The 17469-nt window shown below is 43.0% G+C and overlaps 1 protein-coding gene across 1 annotated transcript in view; it reads right to left on the reverse strand.

The window, feature by feature from the left end:
* grk4 (G protein-coupled receptor kinase 4) overlaps nt 1-17469 on the reverse strand; it is a 52188-nt gene that overhangs the window by 19759 nt on the left and 14960 nt on the right. Inside the window, exons 2-5 of the mRNA XM_042427499.1 lie at nt 13531-13626; nt 4684-4796; nt 3436-3513; nt 2550-2650 (exon numbers count right to left, since the gene is read on the reverse strand). Of these exons, the coding sequence (XP_042283433.1) occupies nt 2550-2650; nt 3436-3513; nt 4684-4796; nt 13531-13626 (388 nt within the window). The remainder of the gene's footprint in view (nt 1-2549; nt 2651-3435; nt 3514-4683; nt 4797-13530; nt 13627-17469) is intronic.

Genomic DNA, 17469 nt, shown 5'->3' on the forward strand with positions numbered 1-17469 from the left:
CTCTGAGAAAAAAAAAAAAGGATAAACCCTGAGTCAAAATTACTTATCGGAAGAAAAAAAAAATTAAAGTTCCACAATGGAATATCAATATTAATGATAGTGGAAGGAAGGAGTGACGAACGAACTTGAACAGGAATCCCATTCAAAAACAGTGTTGCTGTGAGGCTTTTGGTAACACAAACACGTGCCTGTGTTGTTCTGTGTTTGTACACTCTGCCTGTTTTTTGCCCCGCTTTCCTTAACACTCTCTTTCCATTTCACCTCACTTTTCCCAATTTCTCCGTTTTTTTTTTTCCTGTTCTCGTTTCATCGCTCTCTGTGAGTTTTCTAATCCAGCCCCTCATACTGTGCTTTCAGTGGGCATATCTCTTCCTCCCTCGCTCTGTTTTCAATCCGGTCGAGAAGTTTGACTAGAGTGGATGCTGTGCTTCCCACATAATGAAGTGTGGAATTTGAGTGTTATAATTCTGTGGCCTCTCTCTTTCTCACAGTCTTTCTCTGCCCTACTAAATGCCTTTTTCACTACTCAGAGATGTTAAAATAGAGATGCGTGCAGAAGGGGAAGGAAACAGGGCCAGCAGACCATAACCTGAGACGCCAAAGAGAGAAGACAGGTGTGTGGTGTGTTGTGTTCATCTTAACCTCAAACACTGACGTTTCCAGTTTCAAAACCAAACCCTGACCTTGCCCAACCTTTCCTCCTAGCAGAGCCTTCTTTCTTCGCGCCCACACACACACACACACACACACACACACACACACACACCCCTCTTCTTATGTCCCTTCACTGCTCGCTTTGTCACCCTCTCAATTCTCAAGCAAATCTTACTGTGCTAAAACACAAGCCAACAAAGTTATGTTAATGAGCTTAAGACAACATTAACAGACTGATGACACACACACACACACACACTACAGCATTTCAAAACTATTAATGTAGATAACTTAGTTAAATCCATGCCTGGGAAACAAATTCATCTAATCTTAAAAAAATCTTTAGAGTCCTTCATAGTCACCCTGACCAGCTTCGACACGATATGAGTAATTTATTTCATAAATCCCACAGCTTTTAAACAAATAAAGTCAAAACCAGAGTACAAGCTGAGAACATGAGTATTTTCCCAACCGTGATTCCCACTTCTGCTAAAATCCTTCGAGCAGATTCCGATATTCCCCAGAGAAGTGAATCAGAGGCTGCTCGCGGCATTTCCAACCCAAGTCGGCCTGTGTGGCTCAAAGTTGGGACTTCACAGAAATTCGGCTTTTGCCAGGACTGTGGAAATGTGGCTTTGACGTGATATATTTAGGTCATATATTTTTCTTTCTCTTGTTTGAGAGTAATTCTTTTTTTACATGATCCATGACAAATAAATAAAATGCAATGTTATGTTTTCTGTGCACCACGCAGATCTGGATTCACATGTCATCTGCCAAGTCACTGCCACATTATTCACACAATCCAAAAACAGCTTTTTAAAAAACCATTTGGTGTACACTTGTCTGTTAAAAGTGCCTCTGACCCAGGTTTTAACTCTCTGATGTGACGTGTGGGGTCCTGGTTAAAGCTCGACAAACAAAACTTATCATTATACCAGCATTACGTATCTCTTAACAGCCTAAATGTATTCACGTCACAATTCTCTATAAATAGACTATATTCCCTTTAATTAATCTTTAATAGTACAACCAATAACATCTGACATGAACTTCAGCCTACAAATCAGCACACAGTGCAGTTCAGGCATCAAGAATATTTAACTGCTCATACAGTTTTTAATCAATACAAACTCATTAAAGGTGAACCAAAACCATTAAGGAAATGTGGGAAACAACACCAGCGTATATAATAGTAATCATTACCTTTATCATTACCATGCTAAATGTGACAACTTGTGACAAACATGACATATATTTCACAATATCTCTTTGAGCTCAAGTCCACAGTAACTGTGGCAGAATTAAATTATCGAGCCAAAACAAAGTTAAGTTGTGCAATGAGAAGTACATTCGGGATAATAATCCCCGGTCTGTTTGCTTCTCCTGGCTCTCAGAGCAGGAAGCAGAAACACCTGCAAGAGTGTGTGTTTGTAAATCTGTGTTTGTGTGTGAGAGCGAGTGTGTGTACGGGGGGGGGGAACACTGAGGTGGCTGTTGTTTTCATGCCAGCCATCCGGATGCTCTCTCTGCCCACTGCTCTTTTTCAATCGCTTTTCGTTTGCCAGTTTGTTTGTGTGTGTGTGTAATGCTGCACTCCAGGTGCCAGCTGCCTCATCATCACTAGTGACAGGGCACACTAGTCCACACAGTCTACAAACACACACACACACACACACACACACACTTTCTGAAGGAACAGGCTTCTGTTAGTGCCACTGCACTTTGACAGCCAGATCATAAAGAAAAACAAATCTATACGTTTCCAACGAACAAGCATTTCATTAACAGACTGAGTGTGGGAGTGCTGATCACAACTGAGAGCTGCATGTCAGATCATAGTCGTGGACATTACAAGAAGTAATCCGACATGTGTGGAGAGGACAGAGACTTACTTGGTGCAGTCATTGAAGAGCTCCTTACACGGACTCTGCTCCAGTCTCTCCCGGCACCCAGCGACTACCTCCTGCGGTATGTCTGGCAGATGGGCTGCCGACTTGAGGGTTAAATAGACACAGAAACAAGAGGGTGAGGCAGGCAGGTAGACAGACAGACAGACAGACAGAGGGACAGAAACAAAGTGAGAGGTTGGTCAAATATGACTGCAGACTGTCAAGGCTAAGAAAACAGATCAAAACATTATCCTCCTTTCTGCTTGTGATCCTGTATGGGTAAACTGGTAGAGCATGTCAACGAGGCTGTGGTCACACCTCACTTGTCTGGTGTGGTCTAAACAAACTTGGGTTCGTTTGTCATTTTGGTTCAGTTCATTTAGGCTGGTGAGAACGCTGTAAACTATTTGATAATGGTATGGGACACATTCAAAAGCTAAACTAAACAATCCAGTTCCTCCTTCTTGCGGTATAGGGCGGCCTATTTCCTGTATTGTATTTCTAGAGGAGGGTCATCATTTCTGTTAGATGAAGTCAAAGTAGAGTCTCGACCAATAATGTTCATCAACGAACCAAGAGAACTAAAACAGAGGTGTGAACACTGCCCAACACTATTGCAGACAGGGGTGTAAATGAAACTTGTCACTGGCAAACATGTGTTCATATGTGTACTGATAACATCAAGACACAAAGCACTAAACAATACAGAGAATAAGAAAACATCCTTTCAAAATTACAGTTTATTGCACTTAATCATGCAGTTAAATGAGACGAACAACTGGAAGAATTAACATGTAATTCTGCATATACGATATGCAATATTATCTTATAATGAAATCAAAAGAATTCTTGCGGACTCTCAAGATATCAGTCTGTGTATGTGTCTTACCCCATTATTAAAGTATGTGTCTAAAACATTCAGTCCATAGTCCCTCCTCTTCTCATCAGGAGCTAGCTGGTACATGGCCTGTCAGAAGAATAGAAGTGTGAGCAACCACACCAGCGCAGGAAGCCATGTTCATTCAGCCATCTTTAATATCACTCCAAATAAGGTCAGAGACAGAGAGAGAGAGAGAGACGGCACCAGAAGGCAGGAAAGAAGAAGAAGGCTGAGAGAGAGAGAGAGAGAGAGAGAGAGAGAGAGAGGGAGAGAGAGGAAAGGGTGAGGGGGTTAATAAGAAACAAGAGAGAGAAAGAAATTAAAATAGAAATGAGCGTGGGACTGCAGACAAATAGAAAGATGTTACCAGTTACAAAACATCTCATCTTAGTCAAGGCAGCAAACTGGCAACCATGTTCGTCATCCCGCTTCGCCCGTTACTCTTGTCACCTACCAGGATGGCGCCTCAGTTTTCACTATTTCCCCATTGCACTATCACAGATTGTGTTTTTGGTCAAATATGGCTGTAGGCAGGGAGATGTTCTGGAGTTTGACTGCTCCGAGCTGTGTGTTTTGTTTGAAAACAAGCTCGGCAGAGAGGAATGGGACTGAGCTGCGCTACTACGCATCACAGCCGAGGCATGAAGTCCTCTATGCGACCAACAGTCCATGTCAAGCACTAAAATGTTTCTTGTTTCATGTCTTGCATTTCTGTCAGCCAGCGTGAGAGTGTATATGCATCTCCCTGTGCGCGTACGTGCTTGTCTACCTACCTTGAAAAAGACTAATGTAGGTTTTTATTAAATAAGTATGATTCCCCCCCATGTTTTTCTTTCACAAATACCTCCAGGGGCCTAGACACAAGCTTGGGCCTGTGTTTGCCTGCTCACCCAGGGGACCTGCCTCTGACGTGGGCTTGACCTCATGGAGGAGTGCATGGAGGAAGGGGAGGGGTCTGTTCTCTGACAGCCTGTCTAAGTTGCTAATCACCCCCCACGCCCACCCCACCTACCACCCAGTACTACTGCCAAGACCAGGCAAAGGACCAAGTTCTCTCTTTCCCCTCTCTTCCTCCCCGCTCTTATTCCTTGTTCTGCAGGCCCCAAATCAGACCAATCCCACAGGAGAAAGCTCAGAGAGGTGGAGAGGATGAGAGAGACTGAGACAGAGAAACAAGGACAGACAGGTAAAAGAAAATGTGTGAAAAAAGAACAGGTGTAAGCAGAGTACTAGTAATGGGCTCATTCAAAATCTTACCACAGCGTCCATAAACTCAATGCAGCGTTTCAGCTCTGGCCTGGTGTCACAGTACTGACGGAATAACAGCCGACCAATGGGCTGCTTCTCACATAGACTGGTGTAGTCCCTCTCTGAGAAGAAGAGAGAAGAAGAAGAGACAAACAGAAGTGTTACACTACAAATTTCAAAAATGACATCTCTCCAATAGACATGGCTTCATGTAAAAAGGTTGTGACTACAACTGCAATACACTGACTGTATTAAGAGGGTTCTCATTCATTCCAATGTCTCACTATGGGATACGCCTCCCTACATTTTCCTCAGAAGAATTTAGCTCATAACACCAATTCTGATCGCCACGTCCATAGAACCACCTACCCTTAAATAGGTTGCACTACAATGCAGCGTCATTCAAACACCTCTTCTCACTTTGCCACATATCTCAAACTGTTGCATAGGCTAGCTAGCTTAGCTGTCCATAGACTGGAGCTATCTTGGCGAACCGCTCCGTCGCCGGGCGCTAGCTGCCTTCAATCAACTCTCAATCAACAGCCTCGGCTACCCACCACAGTAGCCTGGGTGCTTTACCAGTTTCGCACAACAAGCACACTGGCAAGACGCTCAGTTTCTACAAATGAGCACACCAGCTAATTCACCATTCCTCTCCATTAGCAAACCAGCTTACAAAGATGGACTCCAGGTCTGCTTGTGCTGCCTTGGGCTGGAACATGCCCGACTGCCATCGAAGCCCCTGGGTTCATGCAGGCACGGTGCCTGTTTCACCGTCAAGATTCTACGATGATGGCTAGCACACCAAGCTAGCTTGTCTGGAAAAGACCCTTACCTGTCTGTCGGTGACATGCAGGTCGACAACCGAGATAAGGTGGGGAAGAATGCAGACGCCGGGCCTTGTGCTGGTGCCAGCTGGGGCTCACAGCTAGACCTAGCCATGGCACCTCCTTCTTTGGAAGACATGCTGGAGCTGGATTATGAGGATGACAACGAGGACAGCTCGGAGCTCCTCATATCCAAGGATGACGAGGATGGGAACGAAATTGAGAGCGACACACGTCCCGGCGGTTCTGAACCTGAGGGCGGATGTGCTGTCCAGGGGCACACCACTATATGGAGAATGGACTGTGCGATTGTGGAGCAAGTGTGGATGCGCTACCACCACACTGTGGTAGATCTGTTCGCATCAAGAGAAATGCGCGATGTAGGAGCGCCTCTCGGTGTGGACGTGCTCGCACATGTCTGGCTGCCCGTCCTCCTGTACCCATTTCCTCCTTTGGTTCTGATACCCCATTCTGTCCAGAGTGAGAGGGCACCACCACAAACTGACTCTAATAGCTCCGCACTGGCTGGCAGAGATATATCAACTCCTGTGTGGACAGCCATGGCAACGCCTGCTACACAAGGACATACTGTCCCAGGCAGGGGGGACAATATTTTACCCATACCCAGAACGCCTGGCACTACGGGCCTGGCCCGTCAGTGGTATAATTTACATACAGAGGGGCTTACTCAGAATGTAATTAACACTATTCAGAGCGCTAGAACCTCCTTCACCAGGTTCCTTTATGACTGTAAATTGAGGGTATTTGAGGAGTAGTGTCAAAGGGAGGGACACGTCTCCTTTCAATGGTTCTCAGAGGTGCATGAGCGAGATGTCTCACCAGACAACCCTTCTTGCGGGAGCAAAGCGAGGTGCTTATTTTGAATGATGCTGCATCATAGTACAAGCTATTTAAGGGTAGGTACCTGACGTGGACGCCACAATCACCAGCCAATCAGGACTGGCATAATGAGATAAATGCTTCTGAGGAATATGTGGGAAGGCGTATCCCATAGTGAAACCATGTTTTTTTTTCTCCTTCCTACCCATAGTGAGAAACAAACCCAGGGAAGCCTTTTTAATGTCTCTATGAGCAGTTATGCAACATTAGCCAAGCTTATCTCACTACCTTAACCTATCTGTACTTGGAACAGGTAGCAGCTTTATTCAGAGGTACAAAAATACACATTCTTCACATCAGAATTATTCATTCATTCATTAACAGAATCCATAGTTTCTTCCTCAGATAGACTTAAAAGCCTGTGTCCTAAAAATTACACTTATAACATTAAACAAAAAAAAGAGAACTACAGTTTCGCTAGCCTCTGTTCAACTAGCGTCCATAACTCTTATTTTCTAAGTACATTTTTTTCTTAAAAGCTGATACATGAACCTGGGTTTTTCTTTTCTTATCCAAAGATAAATTGATACTTACTACTATAAAACTACTTCATATTAAATTTGAATACTTTGTCATTTTTACAAAGAAAAAACAAGGAGTGTACATAACATATACACAATGTTACAATTTGTAACTTAGGTAGAGTAGACCAACTCTCCATATTTGGTTAAATCTAAATGAATATTTCCTTACTTCTGAGAAGAGCTATAGCCTCGTCCAATCATTTAGCTAAACTAGGCTAATCCCATTGAAAGACATACTTTCAATCTGCAGAGATACTACAATCTTGGGTAAGACGGAAAATGTACCAACTAAGAGACAGGTTACTTTTGGGGGGAATTTCAAATGTGCTACAATATGCTAAAAACAAAACACACAGCATGTCTGTGTTTTCTGTTTTCTGCGTGTTGTCTATGCATGTGTGTCTCTTGTGCAGCTGGCCCCGGTCTATTAGGACTAATGGTGTCCATTTGAGTCATATTTCCTCTGGTACCAAATGAGGAAGAAGACCCAGGACATTTTCCATCACTGGCTGACAGTAAGGACACACATACACACACACACACACACACACAAACACAAGATAAACATACAAACAAAAATAGGCCACACACATTCATGGACACATGCGCACTTGTGCACAGAGGAAGGAGGAGGAGGGATGCATGGGATGAAAATTTCTGAGTGGTGACAGCTACAGGACAACCTCCAACAGTAAATCAAATCTTCATGACAGCCCTCCCAGCTGCGCTGTTTATTACACAGCAACTCTGCAGCTCAGTGCTTCTCATTCAAACTCACCATTTATACGACCACAAAACCAAAGTTATCACTTGGCTGAGCAAACAGCCGAGTGTAGAGATATGATATTTTTATTGCTTCCCTTTCCACTGTGTGACCACTGCGTTTTAAATCTACAGAACAAAAGCTCTTTCACAAAATCTCACTGAGAGATCCCTAACTGTATTGCATTGTGCCTGCCTTCAGACACTGCCTTTCATCTTTGATCACCAAGATTCGGGAGGCCTGCTTTGGCGTTTCTCTATCAGCTGTGTTCAGCTGGAAAAGCCCCTCATACTCTGAGTTGATAAAGGCAATTTTAGGGCACCTGTACAGCAAAAATGTTTGAAGTTGTTCATTTGAACTCTGGAGTGTTTCCTCCTGTAGTTTGATTCATCTGGCCAGGTGAGAACAATGTTGTTTGAGCTGGGTATGATCAATGCCTGAAAATGTGGATCTGTGGTCTCTACTTCCACACAAACAAGAGTTAACTTCCCTCAAAATCTTGTGTCTCGTAGTCACAGGACAAGTTACTAACACTGCAGTAGTTACTTCTGAGTACACAGGACTTTTGTTTATGAGTTCGTTTGTTTGCAACTGGGCATTGCGAACCTAAACAAACCAAATTCAACAAAGTCAACTTTTCCACTCTGGATCAGAAGAAAATGAACTTTGAATGCTCTCTTAGCTTGAATAGTTAGTGTCTGCTCTCCAGCAACCAAAAAGCTTAAGATAACAGATTCTTGTAGTTCTCATTTTCTGGATATCGCTACACAAACAGATTTAAGGACATTAGGTTTGCAGTGTCCAATGTAACATTTTTTTCCCCCCACGGACCCACTTAGTAGATCAGAGTTTTACTGGCTCAGCAGCCAAAAAATGAAAATAACTCTTTTTTTCAATAATTTTGGTGATTTATTGATTGTATACATGACATGTACAACAGTGATGTTCCCTTTAGATTTGGTTGTTTTCCTTTAGTTATGGATATGTAATGTTGATATACCATATTTCCTCAAACAGTGGCCGGGGTCTTTATTTACCTCAACTGCAGAGGGTACCAGGTCTTTATTGGAAGCAGGCTTATATTAGAGAGAGGCCTTTATTTCTAAATTCCCTCTGTTTGATAAGTATATTTGCTCATATTATAGTACAAAGCCTCATTGTTTTCTGATCTGCTTCCGTTTGCTCTGTTAAATTTTTGTTTTTTCCCCAGCCTGTTTTTGGGGGTGGCCTTTATTTGTTCATGTTGACCACACCCCCAGCCATTATCAGAGACCTGGCTTTTAATTGACTACTGTCTTTTATTTGAGAAAATATGGTATAACACAAATATCCAACATTAGGAACATATTGGATCAGTAAATGAATGGTGTATAAATGTAGGTTTCTCCATATTGTGTGTAAAGCCAAAGAGTATGGAATACATAGGGAGAAGAGAACAGAGTTTATGATACTATAATAACATTTCAGCGAGTATGGATGACCTTGATAATAAACTCTTGTGTCAAGAACTGAGACAATTCTGAGAGATCTGCACAAATGTACTCGTTAAGATAGAACAGTGACAGAAAGAACATAATGGCATTTGTTTGTGTGTGCGTGTGTTCACTCCAACCTCCTTCTGTCTGCTTCCATGAGCCACTTGTCCACTACAGACATGGAGTTGAACTGTAATGAATGAATGAAAAAGAGAAACGCAGAGGAGGAAAATGAAACTAAGAGCGTCTGTAGCCACAGTAAGTCATCTGTTGAGTGTTTGATGGTTACTCATTTGTGCTTTAGAACGTAAACCACTGTGAAACAATCAGGAAATAACATTTTATTTCTCTCAATCACTGCTTTGTTCTTGCTACCGCCGCTCACTCTCCTCGCTTGACCACTGCTGCTCTCTCTCTCTCTCTGGTTTGCGCTCTCCGCTAGGGCTGTCACAGTGAAGGAATTCCCCCTGCAGTGATTCAGGGTGGCTCAATAGCACGGTATGCAGTCTATGCGGTATTAGCGCTGGCTTTTATTTTTTCTTTTTGTGAAAATCAAGGTATGTTAGTCTGATTATGTGTCGGTCAAATGGAGCAGCAGCACCTGACGAACACGGAAAACACTGTTAATCATGTTGTGGCAGGAAACAATATTGGTCTACAGCAGAGTCCCCACCTGGGATTTATGAATGGAGTCTGGCTGGACGCTCCTTTACATCGTATGATTGGTGGAACACTACTTTACCTCACATATTAAATGGCAGCCTGCTCGGCCACGCGGTGACCCGGGAGAGTTTAACATATAACCAAGACAAAATATTCATACAGACATGCTTTTAACTACCCCGTATCAGCATCGACCCCCTGTCGGCTCACTCCAAGCCCAGCTCTGTTATGAGTGCCAGGTTAGCTGGCCCCCAGCCTGCGAGATACTGCGCATGCCAGGCGGGATCCTCCGGTGCTGCCAGATTGGAACGGGGGAGCCGCCAAACATTCAATAAACACACACTGAAGTGTAAAACAAGAAGGGCCTAGACTCACGAAAAAAAGAAAAAACATGAACACAGCACAGTTGTGGCGGTTGCTTGCCATCCACCGCAGCTGGCTTGTCTATAGTGCGGTATTGCAATATTGCGATTATTGCGACAGTCCTACTCTCCTTTCACTCACGCTCTCTCTCTCTCTCTCTCTCTCTCTCCCCAAAGCAAAGCCTAACTTTACTTTTAACATTATCAAAAGAAGATTAATGTCCTCCCCTCGTCCCAAACTGTATACCCATGACTGGTCACTCTTTGAGGTGACACACTCCAATTTGCGTAAGAAAAAAATCACAGAAACTGTTCAACATTATTGAAAAGATGTTTAAGTAACTGACCGATTGAGTAACATTTGTTGAGCACAGAAATGATCCATGTGTCAACATGCATGACTAACCCGTTAGTAACAAAACAATAATAGTTGTGGCCTTATGGTTACGGTGAATACCACATAACTGCAACGTCTACGGTTCGACTCCCAACCCCTATCTCTCTCTCCCTGTGTTTCCTGTCTTTCTCTACTAACTGTCAAATAAAGGCAATATGCCAAAAAATAATCTTAAAAATGATAATAGATTTCATTATACAAACTAAAATAATTTAAACCCCCCTCCCACTAACACACACAAACACACACACATACACATCACTTTCACTTCCCATTGAAATAGGAGGTAGTAGTCTCAGCAGTTTACGTATATACTGTGTTATTTTCTGTCATAATTTGTTTACATTTTAACGGTACACAGAACTGGGACTTGGCAACAATCTATACTCAGCGACACATGAATGATTTTAGTATCTATGTTTTCATAGACTTAATGGGTAAACAAGTCAATTTTCTAAAAACAGCACATTAAAAGTAAAAAACTACCACAGAGGCAATTCATGTTGAGGTTCTGAAAAAAATGTACATTTTTTAAAAAAAAATAAAACAGCAGAATCTGATGTTAGTAAATTCTTTAGTCCTGAGATGTTTCTAGTTTTTCCAGCCTTACTGGGTTGAACATACAACATCGCTAGGGTCAATGTCCATTAATGTTCAAAAGCAAACATAGTAATAACGCTAAATGTTATGTATAATTACAGATTTGTCTTTTTATGCTCGCCATCTACATCTTTTAACTGACTCTTAAATTTTAAGCAGAAATGTGAAAAGTGAAAAAGAGAGCAGTTTCTTTGGCCTGGCTCTGGGTTAGAGTGTATGTGTGTGTGTGTGTGTGTGTGTGTGTGTGTGTGTGTGTGTGTGTCCAAGCTGAATCCAGGCTCTAAATCATTTGAATATGAGAACGTAGGCCAGCATTCCACCAATGAAAAATTTCCCCTTTGCGTAAGAGAACACTCTCCCCTGTCGTGAGGAAAAACAACTGTGAAAGAGAGACGGAGAGAGTGAGAGCGTATAGGACGTCAAGGTGTCAGAGAAATATGGGCGAGGAAAATGAAAGGCCTGAAATGAAGAGTTGTGAGGCTTAAACTAGCCTGGACTAGATCAGTGGACTAAGCTGCAATTACGACTTAATTAAAACTCCAATTTAGGCCAAGAGTGAGTTAGTGAGACAGTTATGTGCACTAATGTGTGTGTGTGTGTGTGTGTGTGTGTGCAATAGGTACAATAGTGTGTGTGTGTGTGTGTGTGTGTGTGTGTGCACATCTTTGAGGCAGCAATGCTCACTGCTGCTATGCAACAAGAGCTGTTAGTCTCCATCCAAAATACCTCTGGTTTCAGGAGCGCATTAGACAAGCAAACATGTCTGCAGTGATCAAACTGCTAAGGTAATAGGTGCACATGTGCTGTATGTATTGGATGGATACCAGAGGAAAGAAAAAAAAAGGGAAGAGGAGATGGAAGGAGAGGAAGGAGAGAGAGAGAGAGTAGTCTGGCTGGCAGACAAAGTGGCTGCAGCCCACATAATGTAATCTAGGCTTCCTAGAAGCACTGCACACTTGTCAAGGCTAAGGTCAAATGCCTGACATTATCAAGACACAACAAAGACACTGCTATCAGTCACTATACTGTATCTTTCTATCCACTGTGCCTACACTGTGTTCGGGCATGCGTGTGCGTCTCTGCTCACAGGGGCGTGTGTGCATGTGTGTAGATGCAAATGCCTACACGTCTGTGTCTTTAAGTATGCAAAGGGGATTATTTTGATCCTGCGCTCTGTGTGATAGGGAAATTACGCAATAGCGTCTATGTAATAGTGACGTATGTAACCCTCAACAGCTGCTACACACACACACACACACACACACACACACGCATGCACATATAGCCCATTTTTAGATTCTGCTGCAAAGTTATAATATAAACGGCCATAAATATGTAAGACTTGACAAGTATGATGCTCCTTCACACTTTAGGTGACGTTTATGTGCCGTTTTTTTAAACCAGGTAATCTATCACAGCTGACGACAGTTACATTCAAGTTAATAATAATCAAATCTGTCGGTGATGATTTGTGATGAGCACAAAAGCAACACAATCGACGCTGAGTAAGAGATATCACCGCAGGGAGTATGTGCATCTTCATCTCTTTCACTCATCCTCCCTCCTTTTCTCCCTGCCGTTTCTCTCCTGTACTTAAGAGATCTTTTCCCCCCGTTGTAACGGTCTCTCTCTGTCTCTCTGTTTCAGTTTTCCACTCACACTCCCTCCACAACTCTCCTGTCCTCCCACTTTTGTGTTGCTCTGAAGTGGTGGAAAGAGGGAGGGAGAGAGATACAGATAGTGGGAGGGGGAGGCATGGAGATAGAAAAGAGGGAGGGAGAGAGCATGTGGGGGAGGGTAGCACTGCAATCTCTGGCAGAGATAGCTGTGACGCACTATTACACACACACACACACACACACACACACACACACACACACACACACACAGGCAAATATATTCAGAGGACTAGGGTGAGTGGGTGGGGGGGGGGGGGGGGCAAGGAGATAATGTAGCTCAGGAGTAGAGTACTTGTCTGGGCCGCAAAGAGAGGAACCTGCCCCTCACTCTCAAGTCAAACCTGGATGTAGAAAACGGGACGTAAGCACTGTTGAAGACGTTTTGATTTGACACGTAAGACTTTATTAAAAACGTATTCCCTGAGTAACACACACACACACACACTTATACACACACCGTTTCCTGTCCCCTGCCTGTAACTGTGGGTGGAGACGGGTAGAAACAGGAAGGAAGTCCAATCTGAACTTCCTCCCTCAGTTAGACCCACCCCAACGACACAGCATGGCACGTTATCTTTCTGCGTCACACACACACACACACACACACACACACACACACACACACACACACACACACACACAGCATCATCTCCCCCCATTTCTTACCAATAGTGCGGCGTAGCTCCTCACACTGGCTAATGTGGGGGAGTTTTAGCATCTCCTTCCATTTCTTACTGCGGCCATTCCTCTTCCCTCCTCCACCTGCGAGACACAGAGAGACACTGAAATCAGCTCATCCATCAGGCCGCTGTTTCGACGTTGCACTTGGAAGTCTTTCACCGCGTCCGTCCAGTGGCATTTTTTTTTAACACAAGAACAAGACGACATCCAGCCAAGTGTGTGTGCGCTCGTGCATGTGTGAGCATGTTGACCTTACTGTGACCAGAGGCAGGAACAGCTGGTTCGTCTCACCAGTCGCCTCCATGCATCATGACAGAACATGTGGTGAAGAATGTTGACAGCTTCAAAGATCATGGGGGCACGCACTCGTCTTGTCTCACACACACACATATACAAAGTGCCCGGAGCTCAGTCTCAGTCAAGCATTAGCAAAACATAAATTTAACATAACGTTCATGGGTTATCTCAGTGAAAACACTCACACACTCACACACACACACACACACACACACACACACACACACACACACACAGGGTGGTGTTTGGATGGTCCTTTTGGCAGATCAGATGACCCCGATGTGAGGGGTGAACGACCTCTAGGCACAACAGTGCTCTTCAGAAGACTGGGGTCACTCCACATATTTTACTGAAACACTCATTCCAACACCAGCAGGGGCGGTGTTGTGTGTGTGTGTGTGTGTGTGTGTGTGTGTGTGTGTGTGTGTGTGTGTGTGTGTGTGTGTGTGTGTAGAGGAAAGAGAGAGAAATAGTCAGGGGTAAACTGAGGTATGTACTCCTTGAGGCAGACAGAGTACTGAATAACAAGTAGTACACTGATGAGCTGCTGCTGCCATTTACAAACCGGCATGTTTACAAAGCACAAAGCAGACATTTAAACAGACAAGAAGAAAGCTTGTACGGTAGTATGCATGATCACAATTGATGATCATCATTTCACTGGAAAAAAAACACCCTACATACTGTTAACAACTTCTAAAATGTGAGCATGCGCTTACTCATCTTTTTGCCAGATCATCGGAAATGTAATTTATTTGGTGTTTTTGACTCTTGATCATACAAAATAGCTTTTACAACTTCACTTAAAGCCCTGGTAATATGCAGCGAGAATCTGACATTATTATGTGATTATTTCAAAATCATGATATCTTAATCAAAACATGGCGGACTAGATATGAATTGACAAGTAGTAAGTTCATAGATATAATATAAAAGACAGGGGTGGCTATAATAAGAAAAGTTGTACGATACAGTACCAACACAAAACGACACGCTTTTTGATACCTTACTTTAAAAGAGTACCCTACTGATTTAGTGTTGCACTCCTCTAACACTGTTGGACTCATGGACAGTTTTTTTTTTTTTTTTTGTTTGTTTTTTTGTTTTTTAAAAGCAGAACCAGAGATACTGTATTTTTTTCAAATCCATGCCTACTTCTGCCTTGTCAAAATCAGGTGCCTACATTACCCACAATGCAACTCGATCACTAACAGTTTGGTTGGATATTTGGGTGTGTTATGCTAGTAGCTAATGTAGCCCCAAGCTTCAACGCCAACCAACTCTGAGTCAATTTATCAGACTTTGACTCATATCTCCCTCTGGAACCACAAAACGTTTTGTTTGTCTTTTCACAGGCGTAATCCTGAACACCTGTAAACAGACTGATGTGTAATCTCACAATCTGTGGAGTTCCCCTATTTTTCCACAAAATCATGTTTTTCTTCATTTGACCCACATTTCTCAAATGTTAAATGCTGTCAAGCAACTATACAAGAATTAATCCTAAATAAAATACAGTCGAAAAAGTATTGCAAAGTATGATTTCAATTAGAAACTGTCTCAAAGAATCAGTAGCAGCACTAAACATATGACCAGTCATTTCACGCCAGCTTTCAGTAATTGACAGTTTGTTACTCAGTTTACTTTCATGCTGCAGACACATCCCAGCCGTTGTGAAAAAAGTATTCAGGCTAAATACCTAACCCTATTAAACTGTTACATGCCTTTTGAGTTTCACTAATTTGTCGTTAAAATACAAATGATGATAACAGGAGGCATCTTTTTACATAAGTAGAAAAAACAAACTCTTCAGTAGTTTGAATTGTTATTTAGGCAGTAAGATATTAGTGAGGAAGACAGAGAGCAGGACAGAAAGCTCTTACTGCAGACTCACATCTGGTTTCAGAGTCAGTGGATTTAAACATCGACTATCTTTGGGCACACGTTGCTGTTTTTCCCATCTATCCAACTCCATGTTTTAAAACGCTGAGAAAATAAACTAGCCGAACCCGACTGAACCACGTCTGCTGTTACAGTTTGAGGACGACGGAGAGGGAAATCCTCTGCCCTGAAGTTCACGAAACACCAGCTGGTCCAGCAATGACGTGACAGTTTCAACAAAAACACATAAAGGGGGGTGAAACACCTGCAAAACAACACCTTCACAATACACACAAGCATATTGTTGATACCAGTGAGCGTGTTCTCACATCAAAAACATCCTCATCGCTATTTCACCACAACAGGCCTCTTCATTTTCATCACTTTTTTTACATTTAATTATATTTTCAAGTCTTGTCCTGTGTTCATGGCGAACAATAACAACCAAAAACTGCCTCACCGAGCCAGATGTCAACACTACAAGTGGTCACAATTTATTTGGAGAAGAAATAGTAACACACACTTTCAAAAAAACAGACAAATCTTTAACTTTTACACACCTTGAACGACTAGACAGGAGTGTTATCAGCAGCTACCTGTTGACGTTTTGTTAATGAAGCTCATAAGATCACACTGATCTCATGTTGTAGACATTGACAGGTATGTTGACAGACCTGTTGTGGGGCTGCAGGGCATGTAGACACATCCACACATAGATGTAAAAACACGAGTACAAAAATGTTCCCTTTATGAAGCAAAAGGAAAAAAATAAAAGAAGAAAACAGCAAAGACAAATGTTAGATTTGACTATTGGATTATCTGTCATACACTCTTATCATCTGATGATAGCCAGTTGCACCTGGCCAGGTATTTTGCAGGAGAAATCCTTGTACCCACTCGAGCCAAAAACACAGAATGATTGATGAATAGAGTCAAATCGGCTCAACAAAAAGTAACAAATTGTCAGAGATTAATGTCCTCCCTGTCAGAGGCTGATAGTGTGAGAAGGAAATTTAAGTGTTAGGACGTGTAGTGCCAATAAGGGTGGGAAGTGACAATGCTTGTATACTCTAAAAAAGACATGATGGAGATAAATGTCACCTAAACTTGAGGTCAGATGGAAAAAAAGACAGAGAGAAGAAGTGAGGAAAATGACAAAGATACAGAGAAAAGAAAGACAGGGATTTTAAGAGCAAGCTGTGGAAGAGTGTTTGTGTATGTGTGTGTGTGTGTGTGTGTGTGTGTGTGTGTGTACGCGCACGTGCCTGTCAGAGCTGGCCGGGCCACCCCACCCTGTTTAATGTCACTCTGACGTCAAAGCCATGTGTGCAGGCCCTTAATGCAGACAGGATGGAGCAAGTATTTATTTAACTTTGGTTCTCCCCTCCGAGAGAACGGGGCCCTCCATAAACACCGGCTTCAGAGCAGTTTCGCGTCAGCCAGCTCTGAGATCATTGCGCAGGATCTCAGGGCAGGTCTGCGCATGCGCTGCAGGGACGAGATTCAAAAGTTGCAACATGCCGAGATAGACTGATGTCGACGAATGAGAAATCCTGCACATTCCTTTCCTTAAAAGATTTACAGACAGCAGCGGGGTCATCCTGGCCGCACGGCAGCCCAAGACGTGTAACATCTAACCAACAACATCTCAGACTGGCCGCCCGTGCCTCCCATCAACGCCCCTCTCCCCCCCCCCCATTTCCCCACCATGTTTCCTGTCGCTTTCTACTGTCAACTATCCAACAA

This window comes from Thunnus maccoyii, chromosome 2 (genome assembly GCF_910596095.1).
Source record: "Thunnus maccoyii chromosome 2, fThuMac1.1, whole genome shotgun sequence".
NCBI lineage: Eukaryota > Metazoa > Chordata > Actinopteri > Scombriformes > Scombridae > Thunnus > Thunnus maccoyii.